This window comes from Falco punctatus (assembly GCF_963210335.1).
Source record: "Falco punctatus genome assembly, chromosome: 6".
NCBI classification, from domain to species: Eukaryota; Metazoa; Chordata; class Aves; order Falconiformes; family Falconidae; genus Falco; species Falco punctatus.
Window position 1 is genome coordinate 16,302,760 of NC_137585.1, and position 19,386 is coordinate 16,322,145.

Genomic DNA, 19,386 nt, shown 5'->3' on the forward strand with positions numbered 1-19,386 from the left:
CAAAGCAGTCCTGGTACTTCAAAGTTTAGGGCTAAGATAGGTATTTGGGAGTGAATGTCAGTTTGAAAGGAATTATTCCTAGTATCTCCTTTCTTCTCAAATCAGGGTAGCTGGCTGAAATTTAGCGATTTTAGGCTGTACTTATGTTGCTTTGTGTTATGTACAAGCTGCAAAAATTCTGTCTGTCATGAAGTATATGTTATGTGGGTAGTATGTTTTTTTTAAGCTAGTTCACAGCAATCAGGATCTGCTTGAGAGTGAAGTAGTTATAACACTATAAACATTCTAAACCTTGCTTCAAGCTTTGCAAATATGCAACATGTTATCCCTCATGATCAGGAAGGGAGAGATATATATTTTAGGCTATTTCAGACTGGTCTACATAAACCTACCTCTTGCCACTGACTGGAACATAGGCTGGAGAAATAAGCCATCTGTGTCTTCAGAAAACTCAGTCACTGCGCAGGAGGGAGAGCTGAATTGCAGTCAGAAGTGGTGCTGACAGCTGTACCTGTCTCTTGCTCACAAGTCAGAACTTTTTTGGACTCCTCACTTAAATGTGATTGAAGAACATGGTGAAGTGCTTAACATAGATGGTGGGACTACTTCCAACGTAGGAAAAAAGTTTGTGACATAGAATAATAGGTGCTTGAGAGAGTGTATAAGGGGACATGGAGTGCTGCTCAGCAGATGTCACTCGTGGGAGAGCAAAACGCACTTTCTGCCTTCAGAGTACCTGAAAACATGTAACAAAGTGCCTGTGGATCTAGAGAAAGTGATGGCAAACCAGAAGAATGACGTAAAAAGTAGTAAGATTTGTGCAGTTAGACCACAAGCTGTGGGTAAAAATGGTCTGTTGTTGTACTCTTGGACAGAAGCAATCTTTTTATCTTACAGGAAGCAGCTGGCTGAACTGAACATCCCAGGCCTTACTATGTCAGCTACCATAATCCTGAAGAAGAGAAACCCTTGGTTTTATTTCTAAGCAGCTGAAGTGAGAAGGTGCAGGTAGGAGACACCAGTAGCTATGGTGTATGTACTGCCCCGCTGGGCAACAAATCCACCTGTGGCCTGGCTGCTGGCTCTGCTGTCCAAGTCTGGTGGTGAACTGACATCACGCTGAGGGTCCTGGTGGAGTGCATTAATGTTGTTTGGCCAGTGCTGCTGGTGATGCCCCAGAGGTGTGTGCAGGGGGCTGCTGAATGTTTGGGTCCCCTCAGTTTCTTTCCAGGTGCTCTGAATTTCCTGCTTTGTCCTTCTCATTGCAATGGTGAGAAGAAGTGGCAAAGGGGCTATCTTTGAGGCTATAGCATCCTGCTGCCTTCAGTATTTTTTCTGCTCAAAACCATTTAAAAACAATAAAACCAGAGGAAGAAGGCTAGTTAGTTTACATATAGTTTAATGTGTTTAGCTGACACTAAACTGCACATTGCTTCAAAGTGAGAAGGCACAAATAGTGAAAAAGATTAATCTTAAAACATTTCCAGAGTACAATGACCAGAAGGTAAACCTGGCAGCTGCACTGGGACACATCACGGCAGTAAAGCACTGTGTCTAGTGGAAAACATGAAAGATTCAGGCCATGATAATGCCTGTCACTGTTAGGAACACCTTTCTGGAAACTGTTAATACGAAGCTGGAGTTCATGCTTATTTCTGGTAATAGTTAAAATGCTGTTGTCACATAAAATATAATGCTGTAATATAGAAAACTAGTCCTTTTCAATTAGGAGCATCTTTTAGTTTGCTATAAAACCCAGTCAGGCGTACGCTCCTTTGACTTGCCTAGTAAAGGCATATTTGTTTTAAACAAGTACTGCTTTATCGACTTGTAAGTAACAAACTAATGGTATAAGTAGTTCAGCTAATAATAAAATAAGGCCGTAATTTTATTTAGGAAATTCTTGTGAAAAAAATATTTTTTATCTTTTTTGGCTGAAAACTGTTTATTCAGATAACTTCTTGTTGCGATTGTCCTTCCAGATACGGTAATTGAGTGCAGAAGCCATGGTTAGCCAAGCTAAATAAGGAACCATCAAATAAGCTGCTGTTTTGTTGATGTTATACCAGGAAGCAGTTGTAGCCGTTGCTGTACCAGTTGTGAGCAGGAGAGTCACCAACCCCTGAAACACAGGAAGGTGATTAGTATTGTTCTTACTTGTGGCATTTTCTTGACTAGTCTTTGTGTGGCTCTTTCCGCTTAGCTCTGGCACTTGTTGGATCTCTCTGTGGGTTAACTCCTTCTCAGAAGACCAACCAGCAAAAGATAGATTTCTGCTGAGTTATGAGTCAGTTTGACTCATAAAATGATACAACAGTCACAAGAAAGGGCACTGCAGCTGGAAACAGGAAAGGAAGAGTAAAATTCCTCTCACCTGTACCCTTTCTTTTTTTGACAGCAGGAAGTGTTACATTGAGTACAAACCCAGTGTGACTTGGAGCAAGCCAAGTAAACTTGTGCAATTTTTTTCATGTCATAGATGCTGCCTGAAGAGATGTGGTGTGAATGAATTGGTGATGGATTGCAAAGTCTTCCATGATCACAGCACTGCATGTGTATTTAGAGAACCAGGCAAATATTATTTATTATTATTACTGATTTTTTTTTTGAAGGCAAGCTGTCTCTCTGCAGACTGCAGAACATTAGTCTTCCCTAAAATGGGTGCTGATTACTTGAGTAATGTTATGATAAGCTTTTTATCGCTGCTTTTTGCCCAGAGATACCTAGGAATTTCAGTAACGCATGAATGTTTACATTTTCTAGTCACACAAAGCTCTTATCAAAGGGGGGCAGAAAGAGCTGCTTGTAATCTAAACATTTAAGGATGTTGTAGATATGTAAATTCTCTCAGGTGGCTGCTGGCATGCATTAAAGAGAATTTTATTAAACTTCTGCAAGCCATATTCTGTATTGAGATTCATTTTTAGGGAGAAAAGATTATAACAGAAAGCTTTCATCTTAGCATCTTGCAAATGACAGCAGAAGCCTACGATTAAGAAATTGACTTCACTTACCCATCCCATTTTGTGAGCTCCAAAAAATATCGGAGTCCATGCCCAGTTTAATACCAGCTGCCCTGCATACAGACCCAGAGGAACTACTGACTTTTCATTGAAGCCACCCAATTCCTTCCACACCAGGTAGCAGCCGTAGCTAGAGAAAGCAAATGGAAGGTATAGTTCAGTATACTGCTTAGAAAGCAACCACAGGTTCTTGATTATTTCCTACCAAATAAGTTATTTTATTTAATATTTGGTAGATATCCACGCACTACTTGGCGGAGTAACCATTAGAAACTCAATAGTGTATCTTTGTCAAAGGCATCAGGACCCAAATCTGTTTCTAAGTGTTGTACAGAGCCACAGTGTAGACTTAGAGCTGTTCATACATCTAACTTTGACTTCAGACCAAGATCATGATGTACAAATCCGCTAAGAAGCGAAATGTCAAGGCAGGCTTGTAAACTTAAGAAATAACTAAAAGCAAGATTTATTACTTTTAATATATTCAAGAGATTCTAAAGGAATGACTTGTCTTGATCATTTGAGGAATGTGTGTACATGATGGATTACAGAAGAAAAGGCCTAGTGATAAATCTGATCTTTTCACTGAGCTAGATGTATAGTACATAACCAGGACCATCCACCTCAGAATATACTGATTCTGACATTACCAAAATAAGTGATAAGTTGTCACAATTTGGATTTTTTAAATTATTAGCTTGATATCAATATTTATGATGAGGAACCCAGGAAGTTACAAATTGTGCAGTCAACTCTTTGATAAAAGGCGGTTTTTTTAATTCTCAGGACAGTAACAATCTGATTCAAATGCTAACTTTTGGAATAGCAAGAATAGAGAGCGATTTTTAAAAGTACACTCTCTAAGAGGAGAAAGAAAAGAGAGTATTGATGGGAAAGGAGGGACAGTACATGAGTCTATAAAAATGACAAAACTTTTCTAGAAAGAAAATGAAACCAAAATGAGAGAATGTATGAGACCAATGGAGCAATTAGATACAGTTTTGGATATTGCGTCATTGCTGTATTTTGCAGCAGGTGGTGTGGTATTTAAGATAACATTCCATAGTCATCCTGCAGGTTGACTTGGAAAAGCTTTGGTCTCTTTGAAACCATGTGGTTATACCAGTGCTAGGTACAAACTAAAAATCACTTAGAATGTAACATCATGATGGGAGAAATGGGAGGGGGGTAAGCCAATAAAAGGCATATTGCAGCCTAAAAACTATTACTATTGGATTAGCAACAAGGTGTATTTGAGGGGTAGAAAAACACATGCTGAATCCTGGTATGTAGCTGGAGTGCAGAAGAGACACAAAGCATCACTTTGTGCTGGGGAGGGGGGCTGCACTGAACTGGCTTTTGAGGCTCTTGGAGCAGAGCGCTGCCTTTCCTCTGTGGCACGGCTCACCAGAGTTACCATAAAAGCATGTCATGTCATGTGGATGCTTCTAGAGCAGTCTGTAAGGAGCATCAAAACTGCTGAAACCACCTCCAGAGACAACCCACCTCTACAAATATTTTTGCTACAACTTACTAAGAAACATCTGCCAAAATACAGTATTATTAAACTTTCAAGGTTCCTGTGGGAATGGTATTTGGCCTTGTGATTCCTTGTTCATTTGACAGTAATTGCTGTGCTGCAAGTACTTTATACTAATTAAGGAGACAGTAGGTGGTTTCAAACCTTCACAGTTTAACAACCTGGCAGTTTTATTTGAAAAGACATGTATGTTTTGATTTTGGTTTCTTTTAACTGAGCTGTTAGAACAGTTCTATCCTAATTCTCCCCTCTAATATCCCACTCTCTTTCCTGCCCCGCCCCTGCTCCCCCCCAAAAAAACAAAACAAAACCAAAAAAAACCACCAACTACTACTGAAGGACATACCAAGAAGAAATCTCAGTGCTTGCTCCATCATTCCCAGCTTGGCAGGTCTTCCCCTCAGAATGGATAAGGAAAGCAAATTTACGGCAGCTTTCCTAACTCCTGCTTTTGATGTGGATACTTGTGCATACAAAATGCCCTGTCAAACCCACACACAACTCCCAAAACATGTTTTTACCTGTTAAACGGGCAGCTTGACACAATTTCTTACAAACAAACAGTCACAGGAATACAATAATAATTCTCTGGTCCAGCATTACACAATAAGCAACTTTGAGATCGGGTAAGCGCCTTAATACAATGTGAAAAACATACCCCATAGATGTGTAGAGAGTTCCCCAAACAGGAGCAAACACCCAGTTAGGTGGACACCAGGATGGCTTCTGTAGAGATTGATACCACACTGGGATTTCCTTTTTGGTTATTTTGCTTCCTAAAAATCCTCCTGCATGGGGCAGGAGTGTGAAACCCACTGCTGGGGCCCAGGCTGGTACCACTTCCATTGAGACAGTGAATCTGAAACAAACACAAACAAGTTGATTGGCAGAGCAATTGTAAAATGCAACCACAAAAAAAAAATACATGTTTAGCAGATTTGTAGTATACATACATGTGTAGGATCTGATCCACAGCCTAGTCTTGTCACTGAAAAAGACTGCAGCTGAAATTAGGATCTTGTACCAGGTTTGCTGGACAGTGCTCACCCCCATAAAGGACCCTATCATTTACATGGGGGGGGAGGGGCAAGTCAGGCCTTCCCTCTCGGCTTGGTGCACTAAGATTACTGAATTGTACCTACATAAATATCCTTACCCATAAGTATGCCAGAGGAATAAAGCAGTTTGATATTATATGAACTGCACTTGGGGGAGAGGGGATGCACTAAACAGCATGTATTATTCACCAAAAAACCCACTCACCCAGTGAAATGGCATGGTTAAAGAGTAAGAAAATCATGCTTTCCTATGCTCAAGCAAAACAACTGTGTACCTTGTGCTGCGTTTTTGGCCTCAAAAGGATGCTCAGGATACTCAGTGGCTAGCAAGAGTCACGTGAATTAGTAGCAAACACTGGAGAAGCTGCCTCAGTAAGTAAACAGCAAGGAGGACAGTGAGAAGGTAAGTACTTAAATGACGTTTTGCTGAACAAGGAGATCCCAGTGGATAAATGGGGAGTACACCTGTGGCTTCTTCATGAAGCATTCTATCAGCTGCAGCAATCTTAGCTGCCAAGCCCATAAAGCGTACTTAATTAAATTTGCCTACATAAGTGACTGTTTAATGCCTTGCTCTGGTAGGCTGCTCTGCTTTAGTGAAGAGTACAGACAGCAGTAAAAAAAAAAAAGGAAGCAGGAAAAAATGTCATTGCAGATTTTCTGGCCAAAAGCCAAATGCTACAGAAGAGCTGTGTTTAGCTTGCTAAAATGTAAACAGATTGGAGATATGATAAAAAAGGCTAGAACCAAAATGCATTATTTTTTCAAATATCCAGTAGGCAAATACACGCAATTCCTGTTTGTCTGTTTTGCAGGAGGGGGAGACAGCAGGGAAGGAATTCTAAGAGGGATTGCAGCAGTGGGGAAAGAGCAACTGTGGAAGCCCCAGGAGATAAAGTTTTAGAGCAACCAGCATTTCAGAGGCTTGTGAAAGAAAAAATGCCTTACTGACTTGGCTGTTGTCTTGGCCTACATTTAGAAGGTTTTATTGCTATAGTCATGACTGCTGGGATGAGGAGACAGGGAGTGGGGAAGAAGAAATCCCACTTGTAACAGACGTGCTTAAACTGAAAGGAGATGGTGCTCAGATGATGTGTTGTTGCAGTTCTGCTGGTACAGTAGGTTTCTGTTTGGAGAAAAGTTAAAAGCTTGGCCAGCAAGGGAGCTCTCTTGCATTATGGTTATGCAGATTTAATTGAGAAATTTCAGTGGCTGGGACCACAAGCCAGACTGCATGTGATCAAGAAGAAAAATCCTGGTGATAGAAGCAGAGCAGAATTTTGAAGGCAGAACAGAGTGTGGAGGGACTAGTAAAGCACACAGGATTAGAAAGTTTGTAAGGAGTAAACAAGAAAGGGCACACAGGCGGCTGGGCTGGGCTGTGGGCATGCCTGAGGGGAGTCATGGGAGGGCAATAAATACGAATGCGCACAAAAAAGGCAGCAGATAAAGCAGTACAACAGTCCGAAGTCAAAAACAAAACAAAAGAATGACTGGGTGAAAGAAAAACTAACCAGGGGAAAATTTAGAACTAAGGATGGGGAGAAGGAGAAGTGGGAGAACCAATGTGCTGGTATAGTATCAATTAGGTCTTGGGTGGAGCACGGACAAGGAAAGGAGGAAAAAAATTCTGCATAGCTCTTTGCCACAGACATTGCTGCCATACTTCCTGCATAATGGATTCTACTTGCTATTTACCAGGGAGCATCTTCAAAGGAGCACAGGAGTTAACATGTTCTCCTCTACCTAGCTCTGTACTGTTACCTTCCTGAGGGAGCAGGCTGTCAGCTGCAGGATTGTCACACGTATTGACAGCATGAAAGGCTCTGCTTTTACTGGGATATGAAGGAATCGATATGTGCAGGAGCAACAAAGTGTAATGGGAACAAGAGCTCCAAGCACAGTGATTATCTTTGGTTGCCTTCTGGTAAGTAATTCCCAAAGGCTAAGTTAGAAATTTCAAGTTACCAAGATCTCACTAATTCTTAACCGTGTTGCTCTTGCTTTGCCTACAGAGAGAACATTACGCTTAGTTCTGTACACGTGCTGTGAAGTGCTGGTCATCTGTGCAGCTCCAGCGTGGCTGTCAAATACTAGTATTGTTTTTAAAGCAGTAAGCAAGGACCCAAAGGGTTTTATGCTTTATTTGGATGTAACGATATCAGGGCGGTTTCATGCAGGTATTAAATAACTGGACTTTATCAGGGGTTCTGCCAGCTTCCCCCCAAGGAAGAAAGTCTGAAAGTGTTCCGCATGCTGAAAGTGCTAAATGCTATCAGATTGGAAAACTACTGCTCTGCTGCAGTCATTAGTGAATAAATGATGTAGCCATGTGTCTGTCCTTCCGTGTATTGGAGGAAGAACACTGAAATAATTCTAAAGTGACAAGAGAAAGAAAATCAGGCAGTCAAACAGAAATGGGGAAGGCAAAGAGACAGGGAAAGTGAAGCCATGCATGCACAGGAAAGGGGAAGAAATAGAAGTGAAGAGACTTAACATACTGCCTTGAATTGAGTGTTGGTGTCCTAGTCTTCTGACTGCTATTACTACTAATTATATACTATGTTTCCAGCAGTATTTCGCAGGACTTCCCAAGCATGGCAAAATACTCCCTCTTGGACACTACAAAGGAGAAAGAGGAATGAAGCCATGCAGTAAGATCGGAATGTGCTGGTAGGCTCAGCCTAGCAGACCACAGCAGCGGGAGCTCATGTATTTTAATTCCCAAGAAATTAAATACTAGTATCAATTTCCAATACAAAGCAGTAGCTAACTCGGGGAGCAATACCAGCTGATTATGGAAGAAGCCATGTCCATCTTCCTCTGGTTACTTGGTGTAGGTCTTTAGTGAGAAAGTAAAAGGCAAGGATGCACCGGAGGGTCTGTGCATTAGGTCAGGGCTGTAGCATTTGTTTGGTTAGCTGTGCAGCATGAGATCTCTGCAATGCTTACAGAATGCCCGGTACATTTTTTTTAAAATCATGTAATCACAGAGTATATAAAGAATTGTGAGGCCTGAGTTCCTTTTACTGTATAGCTCATAATCCTGAAATTACTTGGTGATAACTCACGCAGCATGGGCTTGCTAGCACAGCCCCTCTGGCTGCATCTATATTACACACCCTAGAAATAATTACTACTTTCCCAACCATATCTCAGCTCCACTTCAGGATGAGATCTGGTTGCACAATATTCTTGCACCCTGATTTTCATATGAAGAAACCAATGTCTGTGGATGAGATCTGCAGCGTGCCCAGCAGACATCTGCCTCTAAGAACCACCACAGCTGGAAATCTTTTCTTCCCACACACACTTAAGCTGTTTATTTCTGTTTCCACTTCTTATCTCTGCCCTACAACATTTTCTTCATCATCCTGCCCATTTTCTGTTTAGCCCTAGTCTGACTCCAGGCAGTTTCAGCAATGCAGTGAGGGCTGCAGCAGGCCAGTTTGTTTTACAAACATGTTAAAATATTTTTTCTAGGTATTCAAAACATCCAGCTTGCCTAAAGCTGGTTCCAGCTACATAAAGTAAGAGGAGAAATAAAAGGGGAAAACCCCCATAGTGCAACTTGCTGCCTAATGGGCTTCTATCTTTTTGCAGGTTGTTTCTCTACAGTGGTGTAACATGCAGAGAAACAAACAGCAGCTTTTCCACATCCTCCTCTTCCTGGAAAATACACTGCACACCCAAAGAAAGGGATGGGGCGTGCTATAGGTGGGACTAGGTATATCATGACAGAGGAGCTGGTTTACTTCAGCCTGATGAAAAGTGATGTAAAACTTCTTTGCTTGGAGGTCTCTGAAAGGCAGGTGGGTCCCTTACTCTGGGCACTCCCAGGGGGAACTCAACAGGAAGGAGAAGGGAGGAAAGGACAACTACTTCCACTGCATTTTCTTATATCCCTCTGCTGATAAACCTCTGACTAATCCCTTTCTTGTGCAACTTTGTGCTGGCTACCCAATCACATGGGGCTTAAATTGTAGCTATCGCATTAAAAACACAAAGGAAAATCTCTCAGCAGAGTTAAATCACCCACGCGGTGCTGGGGTTTCCAGTCCCCGCCGCTTTAAAGTAGATTGACAGAGCTGTGAGCATGCTATTGCAGGGGGCAGGGGGCTGTCCCCAAGACATACACTTTCCATCTTACCCTCTACAGTATATATTTTTGAGGATTGATAAGGCTCCACCCAGGACTGAGAGGCAGCATACAAATTTTCCATGGGGAAAAGGCTTCTTGCCAAGATAGCTGTCTAAAGAATTAAGGGGTACGTACTTAATTTATATTGATAAACTATTTACGTGTGTTGTGGCTTTAACTCCTGGGAAACTGCAACACTAAAACCAAAGTCCTATCACAGTCTGTGACACGGAATACAGCTACTACAAAAAAGCAGTATTTTGTTATCTAATCTCAATAGAGAAACTTAAAACTACATATTATATAAATATGTATTATATATAAATAAAATATATCTAACAAGTAAGTGTATGTGTTTATAATATGCATTTATAGCTAAAAATTATTTATTAACTATTTATAATATAAAAATGATTAATAATTTAAAGTATTTATTTAAGGATGTATAATGTGAGGTATACTCATTAGGTTTAGAGACAACAAATCTCACTGCCCAGGTTACATGTCTTTTAAAATGGCAGAGCACAAGTGGTGGAAATAAATCTATGATTTGTTGAAGATTCACATACTGGAAACTGAAATGTACACTAGAACAAAATCTTCCCCAGTGATAATTCATCATTTACTGCTCAATCTCTTCCAATTTTCCCTATGTATGTTTGTATAGAATCCTCTGCACGTAGTGTACTTTAAAGACAAACCGTTGCTTTGGCTACCTTCCTTCCGAACAGCTGCCCAATGTCCTGCTGTAGGTTTTTCTTCTTCTTTGGTCACCCACTTGGGAAGTGTCATCCACATCTATTCTGAAAAAAGTTAAGTTCCTCTTGGATATTTCTAGTCTAAATGCTGCCTACACCTGAATTTCTTCAGCTTGCCAGGTATTGTTTTAATAGGGTAAAACAGAACAAGCACCTCATCCAAGGGGTGCTTTAATAGCAGTGGGACGTTCATGGTGCATCACCACTGGTAAGGCTCAAGAGCTTTACAAGCGGACTGTGCCCTTTACAGCAAACCAGAGGTGAAATGGTTGCGCTGAGGTGCACTCACCGCCGCAGCATTAGTACCTGGGCTGCTGCTGGGGTTTGTAGGAGCTGGATTCCACGCTGGGCTTTGCCTCTGAAAGCACCAAATGCAAAGGTCACAACCGTGACTCTTTCCAGCGCTTGACGGGCATCCGGTAGGGTCAGCTCTGACCTGGTGGCCTAGCGCCAAAGGGGCACCCCTTGCTGTCAGGGCTCATGGGGCAGCTGGTAGTAAGGGTGCCTAAAAGCTCTAGTACAAACTAAACGCAACAAGAACGACAGTTACTCTCAGAGTTCTCACTAATGTACTACCTCAGTTGGCCCAGCCAGTAACTTGCCACCCAGCATCTCCTCTTGTCTTAGTACAGAAAGTATCGCTGCTTACATTACAGGTAGAAGCAGCCATCGAGTGGGATGTAGTCACATATATGTCATGAATATCCTATATTACTGTTCATATATTTCAGCTAACTTGAAAAGCTCATTGGCTTTACCAGGTATTTTACTTGGAAGCTGACAGAAATGGAGAAAACTGTCTTAGGAAGCAACATAGCACAGAGATCAGAAAAGCAAGCAAAACCTGCTCACCGTGGTGCGTTTGAACCACCCTGAATAAAATCAACATAGTTTCTTGCTATTCTGAGCCATTTTCCTTCTCCCGAGGTATACTAATAGGATCTGTTTTACTGAACTGCTCCGTGACGTCTGACTCACTGCTTGATACTGTTTCATAACCTGAAGTGATGTAAAGTCCTTGCACAACTGCAACTTTGACATGGCAACTTTCCCTTTTTTTCCTTTTTTTTTTTTAATAATCTGGCCACTGAATGCTCAAACTAGTAAAGTGCATTTTGTGCTGATTTATAAGCATTACTTGGAAATTTATAAGGGAAAAAAAAAAGCAAGCCTTTTCTTTCGCCCTTAAAGAAATGTCCAATCAAAAGCAAACTACAGCGACTCTGAAAGAAAATACCTTCAGTTAAATAGCGGCCTGAAACTGTCCGCTCTCGAGTGCACAGGGTAAATGCGCATCGCCTGGAAGGGGCGACGGGACGGGAAGCCGGGGCTCTGCTGTGCTGCCACCGCGTCTGACTGAGGGCAGCGCAGCCACGTGCGTGCACAGCTGGACGGCTGTGAACGACGGGAAAACGCATATGCAAAGCCAAAGCAAATAATAAACTTTCTTGGGTTGTTCCTTTTTTTTAAAAGAAAAAAAAAAAAGAGCACGTTCCATCCAAATACCGGCCCGGCAAAGCAGTGCCTGCGAGCGCAACCCTCCGCCCGAGCGCTGGGACCGGCCCGGGGCCCACCCGGCCCCGCCGCGGAAGCGCGACCGGCAGCAGCGGGGCCGGTGCTCCCCCCAGCGCCCGCCGCGCCCGTCCCGCCCGGGCGGGGCCTGCTGGCCGGGGCTGTCGCCGGCGGCTTCGCGCTCGCCGCGGGACGCCCTCCGCAAACTGCCCCGCCAGCCCGGCCCCGGCGGAGACGAGGCCGCCCGGCTGCGGCACCGCTCCGGGAGCCACCGGGACCCAGGCAGCGGCTGCCCGGGGAGGGGGCGGCGGGGGGCAGCCCCGGCAGGACCCAGACACGGCCGCAGCGGCCCCTCGGCCAGGCCCCGCCGCTGGGCTGCGCCGCCCCGCGGGCTCTCCCCGTCCCGTCCCGTCCCGCCCCGCCGGCAGCCCCGCGGTTACCTCCGCTCCCGCGCTGCCGCCACCCGTCGCGCCTCCTCTGCCGGGAGGCGGTGGCGCCCGCCCCCAGGGCCGCCCGGGCCCCTCCCGCCGCCGGGCCCGCCCCGAGGAGGGACCCGCGGCGCCGGGCGGGAGGAGCGGCGCGGGCTGGGCCCAGGGCGGCGGGTGCGGCGAGCGCAGGGGCCGGGCGACCGACCGACCTCCCGCCTGTCCCGCCAGGCCCGGCGGGGGGGCGGCTGCCGGCGGGGCCGCACGGTTCCCGTGGCAACGCGGGGCGCGGCGGCGGCGCAGGCGGCCGGGCGGCGGCCATGGGCAGCTGGGCCGCGGCGCCATGGCGGCTTGGTGGCTGCAGCGTGCGCGGCGGCCTCCGCGGCGCACCGCGGCGGCGGGCCAGCTCCCGCCTCGGCGGTGGGGACCGGGCGGCGACCCTGAGCGACCTGCTGCAGAGCTCGGTGGAGGGCGAGGAGCCGGGCGTGGCGGCGGCGAGGCGGGAGCGGCGGCCCCCCCGGGAGGGCACGGTGCTGCTCTTCCCCGGGCAGGGCAGCCAGTTCGTGGGGATGGGCCGCGAGCTGCTGCGGTTCCCCGGCGTGCGGGACATGTACCGCCAGGCCGAGCGGGTGCTGGGCTACGACCTGCTCTCCCTCTGCCTGGAGGGGCCGCGGGACGAGCTGGACCGCACCCGGCACTGCCAGCCCGCCGTGTTCGTCGCCTCCCTGGCCGCCGTGGAGAAGCTCAACCACCAGCAGCCTAAAGTGAGGGGCGCGCCGCGGCGGGGGCGGGGGGCCGGGCCCTCCGGGGGCCCCTCCGGGGGCGGCTGCCGGGGGCGGCCGGGCCGGGGCGCGCCGCGGGGCCCTGACGGGCGGCTCGGGTCTGTCTCCGTGCAGGTGGTGCAGAGCTGCGTGGCGGCGGCGGGGTACAGCGTGGGGGAGTTCGCGGCGCTGGTCTTCGCTGGAGCGCTGGACTTTGCCGAAGGTGCCCGGGGATCGCGCTGAGCCCCCTGGCAGGATCTCCCCGAGCCCCCCGGCAGGGATCTCCCCGGAGCCCCCTGCCAAGGATCCCCCAGCCCCTGCTTTTTCCAAAGCATCGCCCGTTACCACTGCTTCCCTCCCACTTTTTTTAAATTAGAGGATACGTTTGGCTTCCACTGTTCACTTTAAGATGTGTAATGCAGCATTAAAAGCATTGACGTGTCATGCGAGCAAACAGCCGCCCTTCCTTGCACGGCTGCCCAGCGCCTTCAGCGCCGTTTCTCGGGGCTGGGATTTACCGAGCATCTCTGTTTCTCTCCTTAGCGCTGTACGCGGTGAAAGTGCGCGCCGAAGCCATGCAAAAGGCGTCGGAGGCTGTCCCCAGTGGAATGCTATCGGTTATCGGCCGGCGAGAGGCAAATTACCGATTTGCCTGCTTGGAAGCTCGTAAACACTGTGAATCGCTGGGTATAGAAAACCCCGTGTGTGCCATTTCAAACTATTTGTTTCCAGACAGCAGAGTCATTGCAGGACACTTACAGGTATTGCTTCGGAATCACTGTTCCTTGAGTTCAATGTAATGTTTCATTTTTAAAAAAAACTTTTCCTTTGCCCTTCTGTGTGGTTACGGCTGGCCTTCGCTGGTCCAAACATAAGTATGTGGCCTGTGGGTTTTTTTCCCAGCGTGTGCTCAGTTGTTGGGTAAGGAAAGGAATCCCTTTCTCACGATAAGTCTGATGAGGCGGTTGTTGTGGGGTGACTTGAGTAAAACCTTTGTCGTCCAAGACTCTCACTTCTCTCTCTCTTTTATAGGCTTTGGAGTTTTTGCAGGAGAATGCTCGAAAATACTATTTTACACGTACAAAAATGCTTCCAGTCAGTGGGGCTTTTCATACCAGACTTATGGAACCAGCAGTAGAGCCATTGGCTGACGTCCTAAAATCGATTGAGATTCAGAAACCATTGGTCTGTGTCTATTCCAATGTTGATGGCAAAAAGTACATGCACTCAAAGCACATTCAGAAGCTGTTAGTGAAGCAGGTGGTTTCACCTGTTATGTGGGAACAGACCATGCATTCTGTATACGAAAGAAAGCAAGGAACAGAATTTCCTTACACGTATGAAGTGGGGCCTGGGAAGCAACTAGGAGCCATTCTCAAAAAATGTAATTTAAAGGCCTGGAAACAGTATAACCATGTAGATGCTCTGGAAGATGAGGAGGCAGCAGAAACCTAAGTAGCCTTTTGAGAAAAACCCACGCAACTTGTTTGATCGGCCTAATTTAAAAATAACCTTGTGCTCCCAAAAGAGGAAGTTGTAAACATTCATGGCTTCTCATGATGAAAAGAGCACCGTGCGCATAATCGCAATGAACTTTTTCCTTCCCCGTGTGCCTCAGGTGTGAAAGGGGAGAGCAAAGTCTGGCTCTGCCATCTGTGGTCGTGACTGCAAAACTGCCAATAAACATGCCAAATAGTCTTCTGTTTGGCCTCAGTCCTGCAAGCAACTTCCCCTCTCAGGGCGGGTTTTGGTGTTGGTTTTTTTTCTTTTTTCAAATTTTTTGGGGGGCGTGGATTCAAGTTGAAGTTGGTAGCTTTGGCTGGCTGGTGCAGGGATCACCTGCATGGATACAGGGTTAGCACCGAGCTGTCGGCTCCAGGTTGTGGAGGGTGGTGCGCTGGGCTTGAGGGTGCGTTCAGAGGAGCCAGCCGGCTGGTATGGCTTTCGGTACGTTGATGTTCCTGTTTTCCAACTCTGTTGACTTGTGGGGACATTCACCTGTGTAAAATTATTTTATTTTGTGTCCATATTGCCAGGTAGCAGCCAGATAAGGCAGATGTTATCAGGAACGTGATTTTCTCAAGGTTAAACTATAAATAAACTTTTAAGCCTTTCTTGGTATTTGTAATACTGCGGGGTGTGTTATTACTGGCCTGTAGTCACACGTGGCTGGAAGTAATTTTCCTTCCAGTTGGTTGTCCACTGCCACATTGGTTGTGCAGTGAAGTGTTTCACGGAAAGAATAAACCTAAAATTCCCAACTTCTCCAGAGGTGCAGGGCTTTTGTCATCCCTGACCAAGCCTCTGCAGCTGCGTAGGCTGAATTAGCCCTTTGGATGACTTTTCTTGATGGAGCAGAAAACAGCAGCGCTGGAAACTTTGCAGAAAGATCTTTTTGAGGGCACCTTTGTACAGGATGAACCCTGTGGTTACAGAGTGCTGGGGAGGAGGATTTGGAATGGTGCTGTTTCAGTTCTCTCCGTGTACTTGACCGTGTTGTGCCAGCTTGTACATTTTCTGGCAGCAGGAGATGAGCTGGAGAGAAGCAGGTTGTCCTGAGCCTTCCTGGAAAGAGCTTCCTGGTTTCCTTGTCGACACCAGCTGCTCTTGGATGGATGAGGGCTTGCGGCAGGTCCCTGAGCTGGCTGGTTGTGGGGAGGAGCACATGCTGCCTCCAGCACCTTCCTCAGTGCCTGCAGTGCTCAAATCGACACTCAAAACAGCTTTAGCACTAAATCCATGGGTTTGGATTCTGTGACCAGCCCTTGGCTTATTAAAATAGGTAAGGTCGTGTTACAGCATCGTGCTGCCTGTGCAAGGTACCTGCAGGGCACACAGAAAACGTGTGCTTGTTGTGTTTGCTTTTTGTAAGGGGTACTGAAAGCTTTAGGAAACAGGAGAGAACAGTGTTTGCTAGGGGATCGTGTACAGGCAAGCAGGGAAGGGTTACATGGCGCATACTGTAGTGTGACCAGAAGCTTCAGCTGAACTTTTTTACTTTTGGTATTTTAATGGTATATTTAACAGGTATACAGGAAAAATTTAGGATATATTAATTAAATGACCGTGCACATCTTCAATAATGTATGATGAAATGCAGAGTAACTTCCAATTACAGTATTAATCATTTTGTAATTTCACATTTTTGAAAGGGGAAGTGAATTAAAAATGCTGGCCTCAGTTATGATTGCTTAGTGGAGTGTATCATTAAACAGTTCTTTGTGAACTGAAATTGGCAGCTCAGCCTACCTTTACAGTACAAATTCCACTTTTGGCACGTGTAAACATTAACGATTAGTAAAATACAGAAGAATTTGTCACCTTAATCATTGGACTATTAGAGGCTGCCAGATTAGTGTTGGGATTACTGTAAATTATTTCAGTGTGTTACAGGTAAGGTGTTAATTATTCAGTAAAGTGTACCGAAGTTGTCACTAGGTGGTTAGAATCTCTCGCCTAAATCCCATTCGTATTATTAAATGCTGAATTCTGGGCCGTGTTAGAAGTTTTTGATGACATCTTCTAAGACCAAACACAGCATTAGTGACTTTGAAACCAGCTTTTATGATAGTTGGAACTTAGCATGGTGTATGTTAGTGGCACTAGTTTTGATTTTAGTATACTGCTTTATAGTTTCTGGATTTTTAAAAAAATTATTTAACCTTTTTTGTGGAAAGTTTGGAGACTTGTTTTCTATTTGTATTATTCTTACCATGTCTTTTTCCCCTCTCTTCACTTTGTTGCATACTTTGCCTGGAATAAAAGTTCTTTGGGAGAATCACGCTAAAAATCTGTTTGCAAATGCAGTGTATTAGATAACATTTGCACCTTCGTCAGCCACAAGAGTGCTGAAGGGATGTCTGTGTCCTAAGAGCATCCCACCCTTGTGGGCCCTGTTTAATTAGTGGGAAGAAGGAACCGTAACCCCTGTGCGGGTGTTTACTTTTCTTCCTTGCAGCGGTGGAGCTTAAGCTGAGGTAGCAAACCATGCACTGCTGAGGCTGCTCTGTGGCTCATGAGCCTGGTGTCTTTGAAACCAGAGTCAGGCAGTATTGTGCTCTTGTGTTGGGTGTTGCAGTTTATGTTAGCTAAAAAAGTGTGATGGAGGTCTTCATACCTCTGTGTTGAGAGTGTTCAGGGCTTGCTTTCATGTGCCTGACAGCGTGACATCACGTTGGTGTATGGCTGTAAATGAGCGGAAGGGCGTCTTGCGTGTTATAAAACTTGTCTGTGGCTAGGCAGAGAACGGCATGCAGAGTAATTAAGAATCCTGGATCATAGTACTGTTATCTGCGTTTCTTTTATGTGCTTACTCATCTATCCCTTCTGCTTCTGGAAACTGAACGTTTAATTGGTGAAAAGTCAGCATGGTTCCTTCACCTAGGAATAAGCAGAAACAGGATGTGGAAAAAAAATCAAGTGCCTCTGTCACGAGGAAGTGTGCAGTAAAAAAAAAAAAAAAAAAACAAAAAAGACCCCACAACCAAAACCAAAAAAACGCACAACCCCACAACCAGAATTACATTTGCGTCTCCTGAGTCACAGGGCAGAGCCCTAACTATGGGCTCTTTGCTAACCTCCACGGACGAGAGGGGAGCCTGGAAATTACCCCTTGTTGTGGTACTCGTTTGTGAGAATTCTTGTTGCAGATGCTGTTTGCTTTGAGTTTCACTTGCTCTGTTGGTGTGATTGCATTTTATATTCCTCGAGACTGTCTTGCTCCGTACCCGCTGGATGCTGAACCTCCCCTCTTGTGATTCAAAATGTTACATTATTGATGCAAGAGTGTGCGCAAGCAGAGTCATCCCGTGCAGCTCTCTGACGGAGTAGGCTGTGTGGCCGTCTCCCATTTATCGTTGCTCGCCTGTGCATAAGGATTATTTATCTAAAAATAACTGAAATGGTTTTGTAGTGTTAAAGTGATACAGCCAGGAAGAATCAATTTTTTGGCAGTTGGTCGTTCTATTGCACCCGCATAGATTGTTTATTAGACCCTCTTGACGGGAAGTTTTATCCTTCACTAAATAATACCTTCAGCATATTTTTGATCACACTGCTGTTGTGCAGTTAAATAGAGCAGTCCATTTGCTGATGGAATGTCGGCCTGGTTTTTGGTTATATGGCTAGTTCAGCTGGCCAGCTTCTGGCCCAGGTGAGACTCAGGTTCCAGATGTGCTAACTATGCTTTTCTAGAAAAAACTTGGCTACCTGCTGCTGAAGAGCAGATCAGCTCGAGGGCATTTTGAAAAAAGGTGACTCTAGAGTATGTGCTGCTGCTGCTTGAATTTTCAGGGTACACTGGAGCCATCACCCTCTATGTACCTTCTTTGCACGCTTTCTTTTTGTTCTGCATTTCATGTCAAACAAAGATACTTCAAGGTCCTTTAACATGAAATGGTTGAATGAAGCATCTAGTTGAGCCTTTTTTAATATTTTTTTATTATTATTTTTTTTTCCTCCCAAAAGAATTTTTTTGAGATGTGTGGTTAAGATCATAATGGGATTTGGGCACCGTTCAGGAAAGACATTCCTCAGCCTGCTTAAACTTGACTTGGTTTAGCATTTGTCTCCACTGAAGAAAAAAGTGGTTCAAATTCAAAGAGGGACTCGAACTTGAAACTCCAGCCTCTCAGATGAGTGCTTAAATCACTAGGCCATTAAATATTGTATTTTCCTGTTTCAAAAGTGCACTAACAGTAGGAGTCACTTGACTAGGCAGAAAGCAGGCATCCCCTCTGCTGAGGGGAATACCCAAACCACAGAGATGCACTTTCGTTTTCTCTTGCTGAGAGAGTGTTGATAACTGTGTACAGTGAAAAACAGCTTCAAAAGCAAAGGGTAGGGAAGATGCACCCAGATACAGAGAACAACTCGGTACAGTTGGGGCACGTTGTTGAGAGAGAAGAAACCCAACTGTGTCCTAATGGCCACCTATGGAGTATGCGAGGGTGACACCTACGCCATCTCCGTCCTGTATGACAAGTTTCCCTTAGTCATCTATTTCCCCCTAAGCACATGCCTTCCGAAAAGACACGTGTCATCAAAAAAATCCACTTTCCAAGTTCAATCAAATTCTTGGGTTTTTTCTGGGCAACTCAAAGTTTTACTTCAAAAAGAGGCAGAAGAATATAAAATCTACTAGTAGGTTTCTGAAAAATTCCGGAAAAG

General features: G+C 45.4%; 2 protein-coding genes across 3 annotated transcripts; one reads left to right on the forward strand and one right to left on the reverse strand.

Annotated features, from left to right (window-relative positions):
• Positions 1-1,382: 1,382 nt before the first annotated feature.
• Positions 1,383-13,198, reverse strand: TSPO (translocator protein). 2 transcript variants are annotated; one of them, XM_080392851.1, is made up of 4 exons: positions 12,473-13,198; positions 5,222-5,422; positions 3,015-3,153; positions 1,383-2,122 (listed from the first exon to the last, which is right to left on the reverse strand). In XM_080392851.1, the coding sequence occupies exons 2-4, from the start codon at positions 5,407-5,409 to the stop codon at positions 1,946-1,948; spliced, it is 504 nt and encodes a 167-aa protein (XP_080248977.1). In that variant the 5' UTR covers positions 5,410-5,422; positions 12,473-13,198; the 3' UTR covers positions 1,383-1,945. The 2 variants fall into 2 exon arrangements, with proteins under 2 accessions (XP_080248977.1, XP_080248978.1); XM_080392852.1 differs by lacking the exon at positions 12,473-13,198 and adding an exon at positions 8,123-8,243.
• On the forward strand, positions 12,778-15,339 carry MCAT (malonyl-CoA-acyl carrier protein transacylase; the record flags this gene model as incomplete). Its single annotated transcript, XM_080392846.1, has 4 exons — positions 12,778-13,221; positions 13,354-13,441; positions 13,762-13,979; positions 14,251-15,339. 4 exons carry the CDS (start codon positions 12,778-12,780, stop codon positions 14,671-14,673), a joined length of 1,173 nt encoding a protein of 390 aa, XP_080248972.1. The 3' UTR covers positions 14,674-15,339.
• Positions 15,340-19,386: the final 4,047 nt, after the last annotated feature.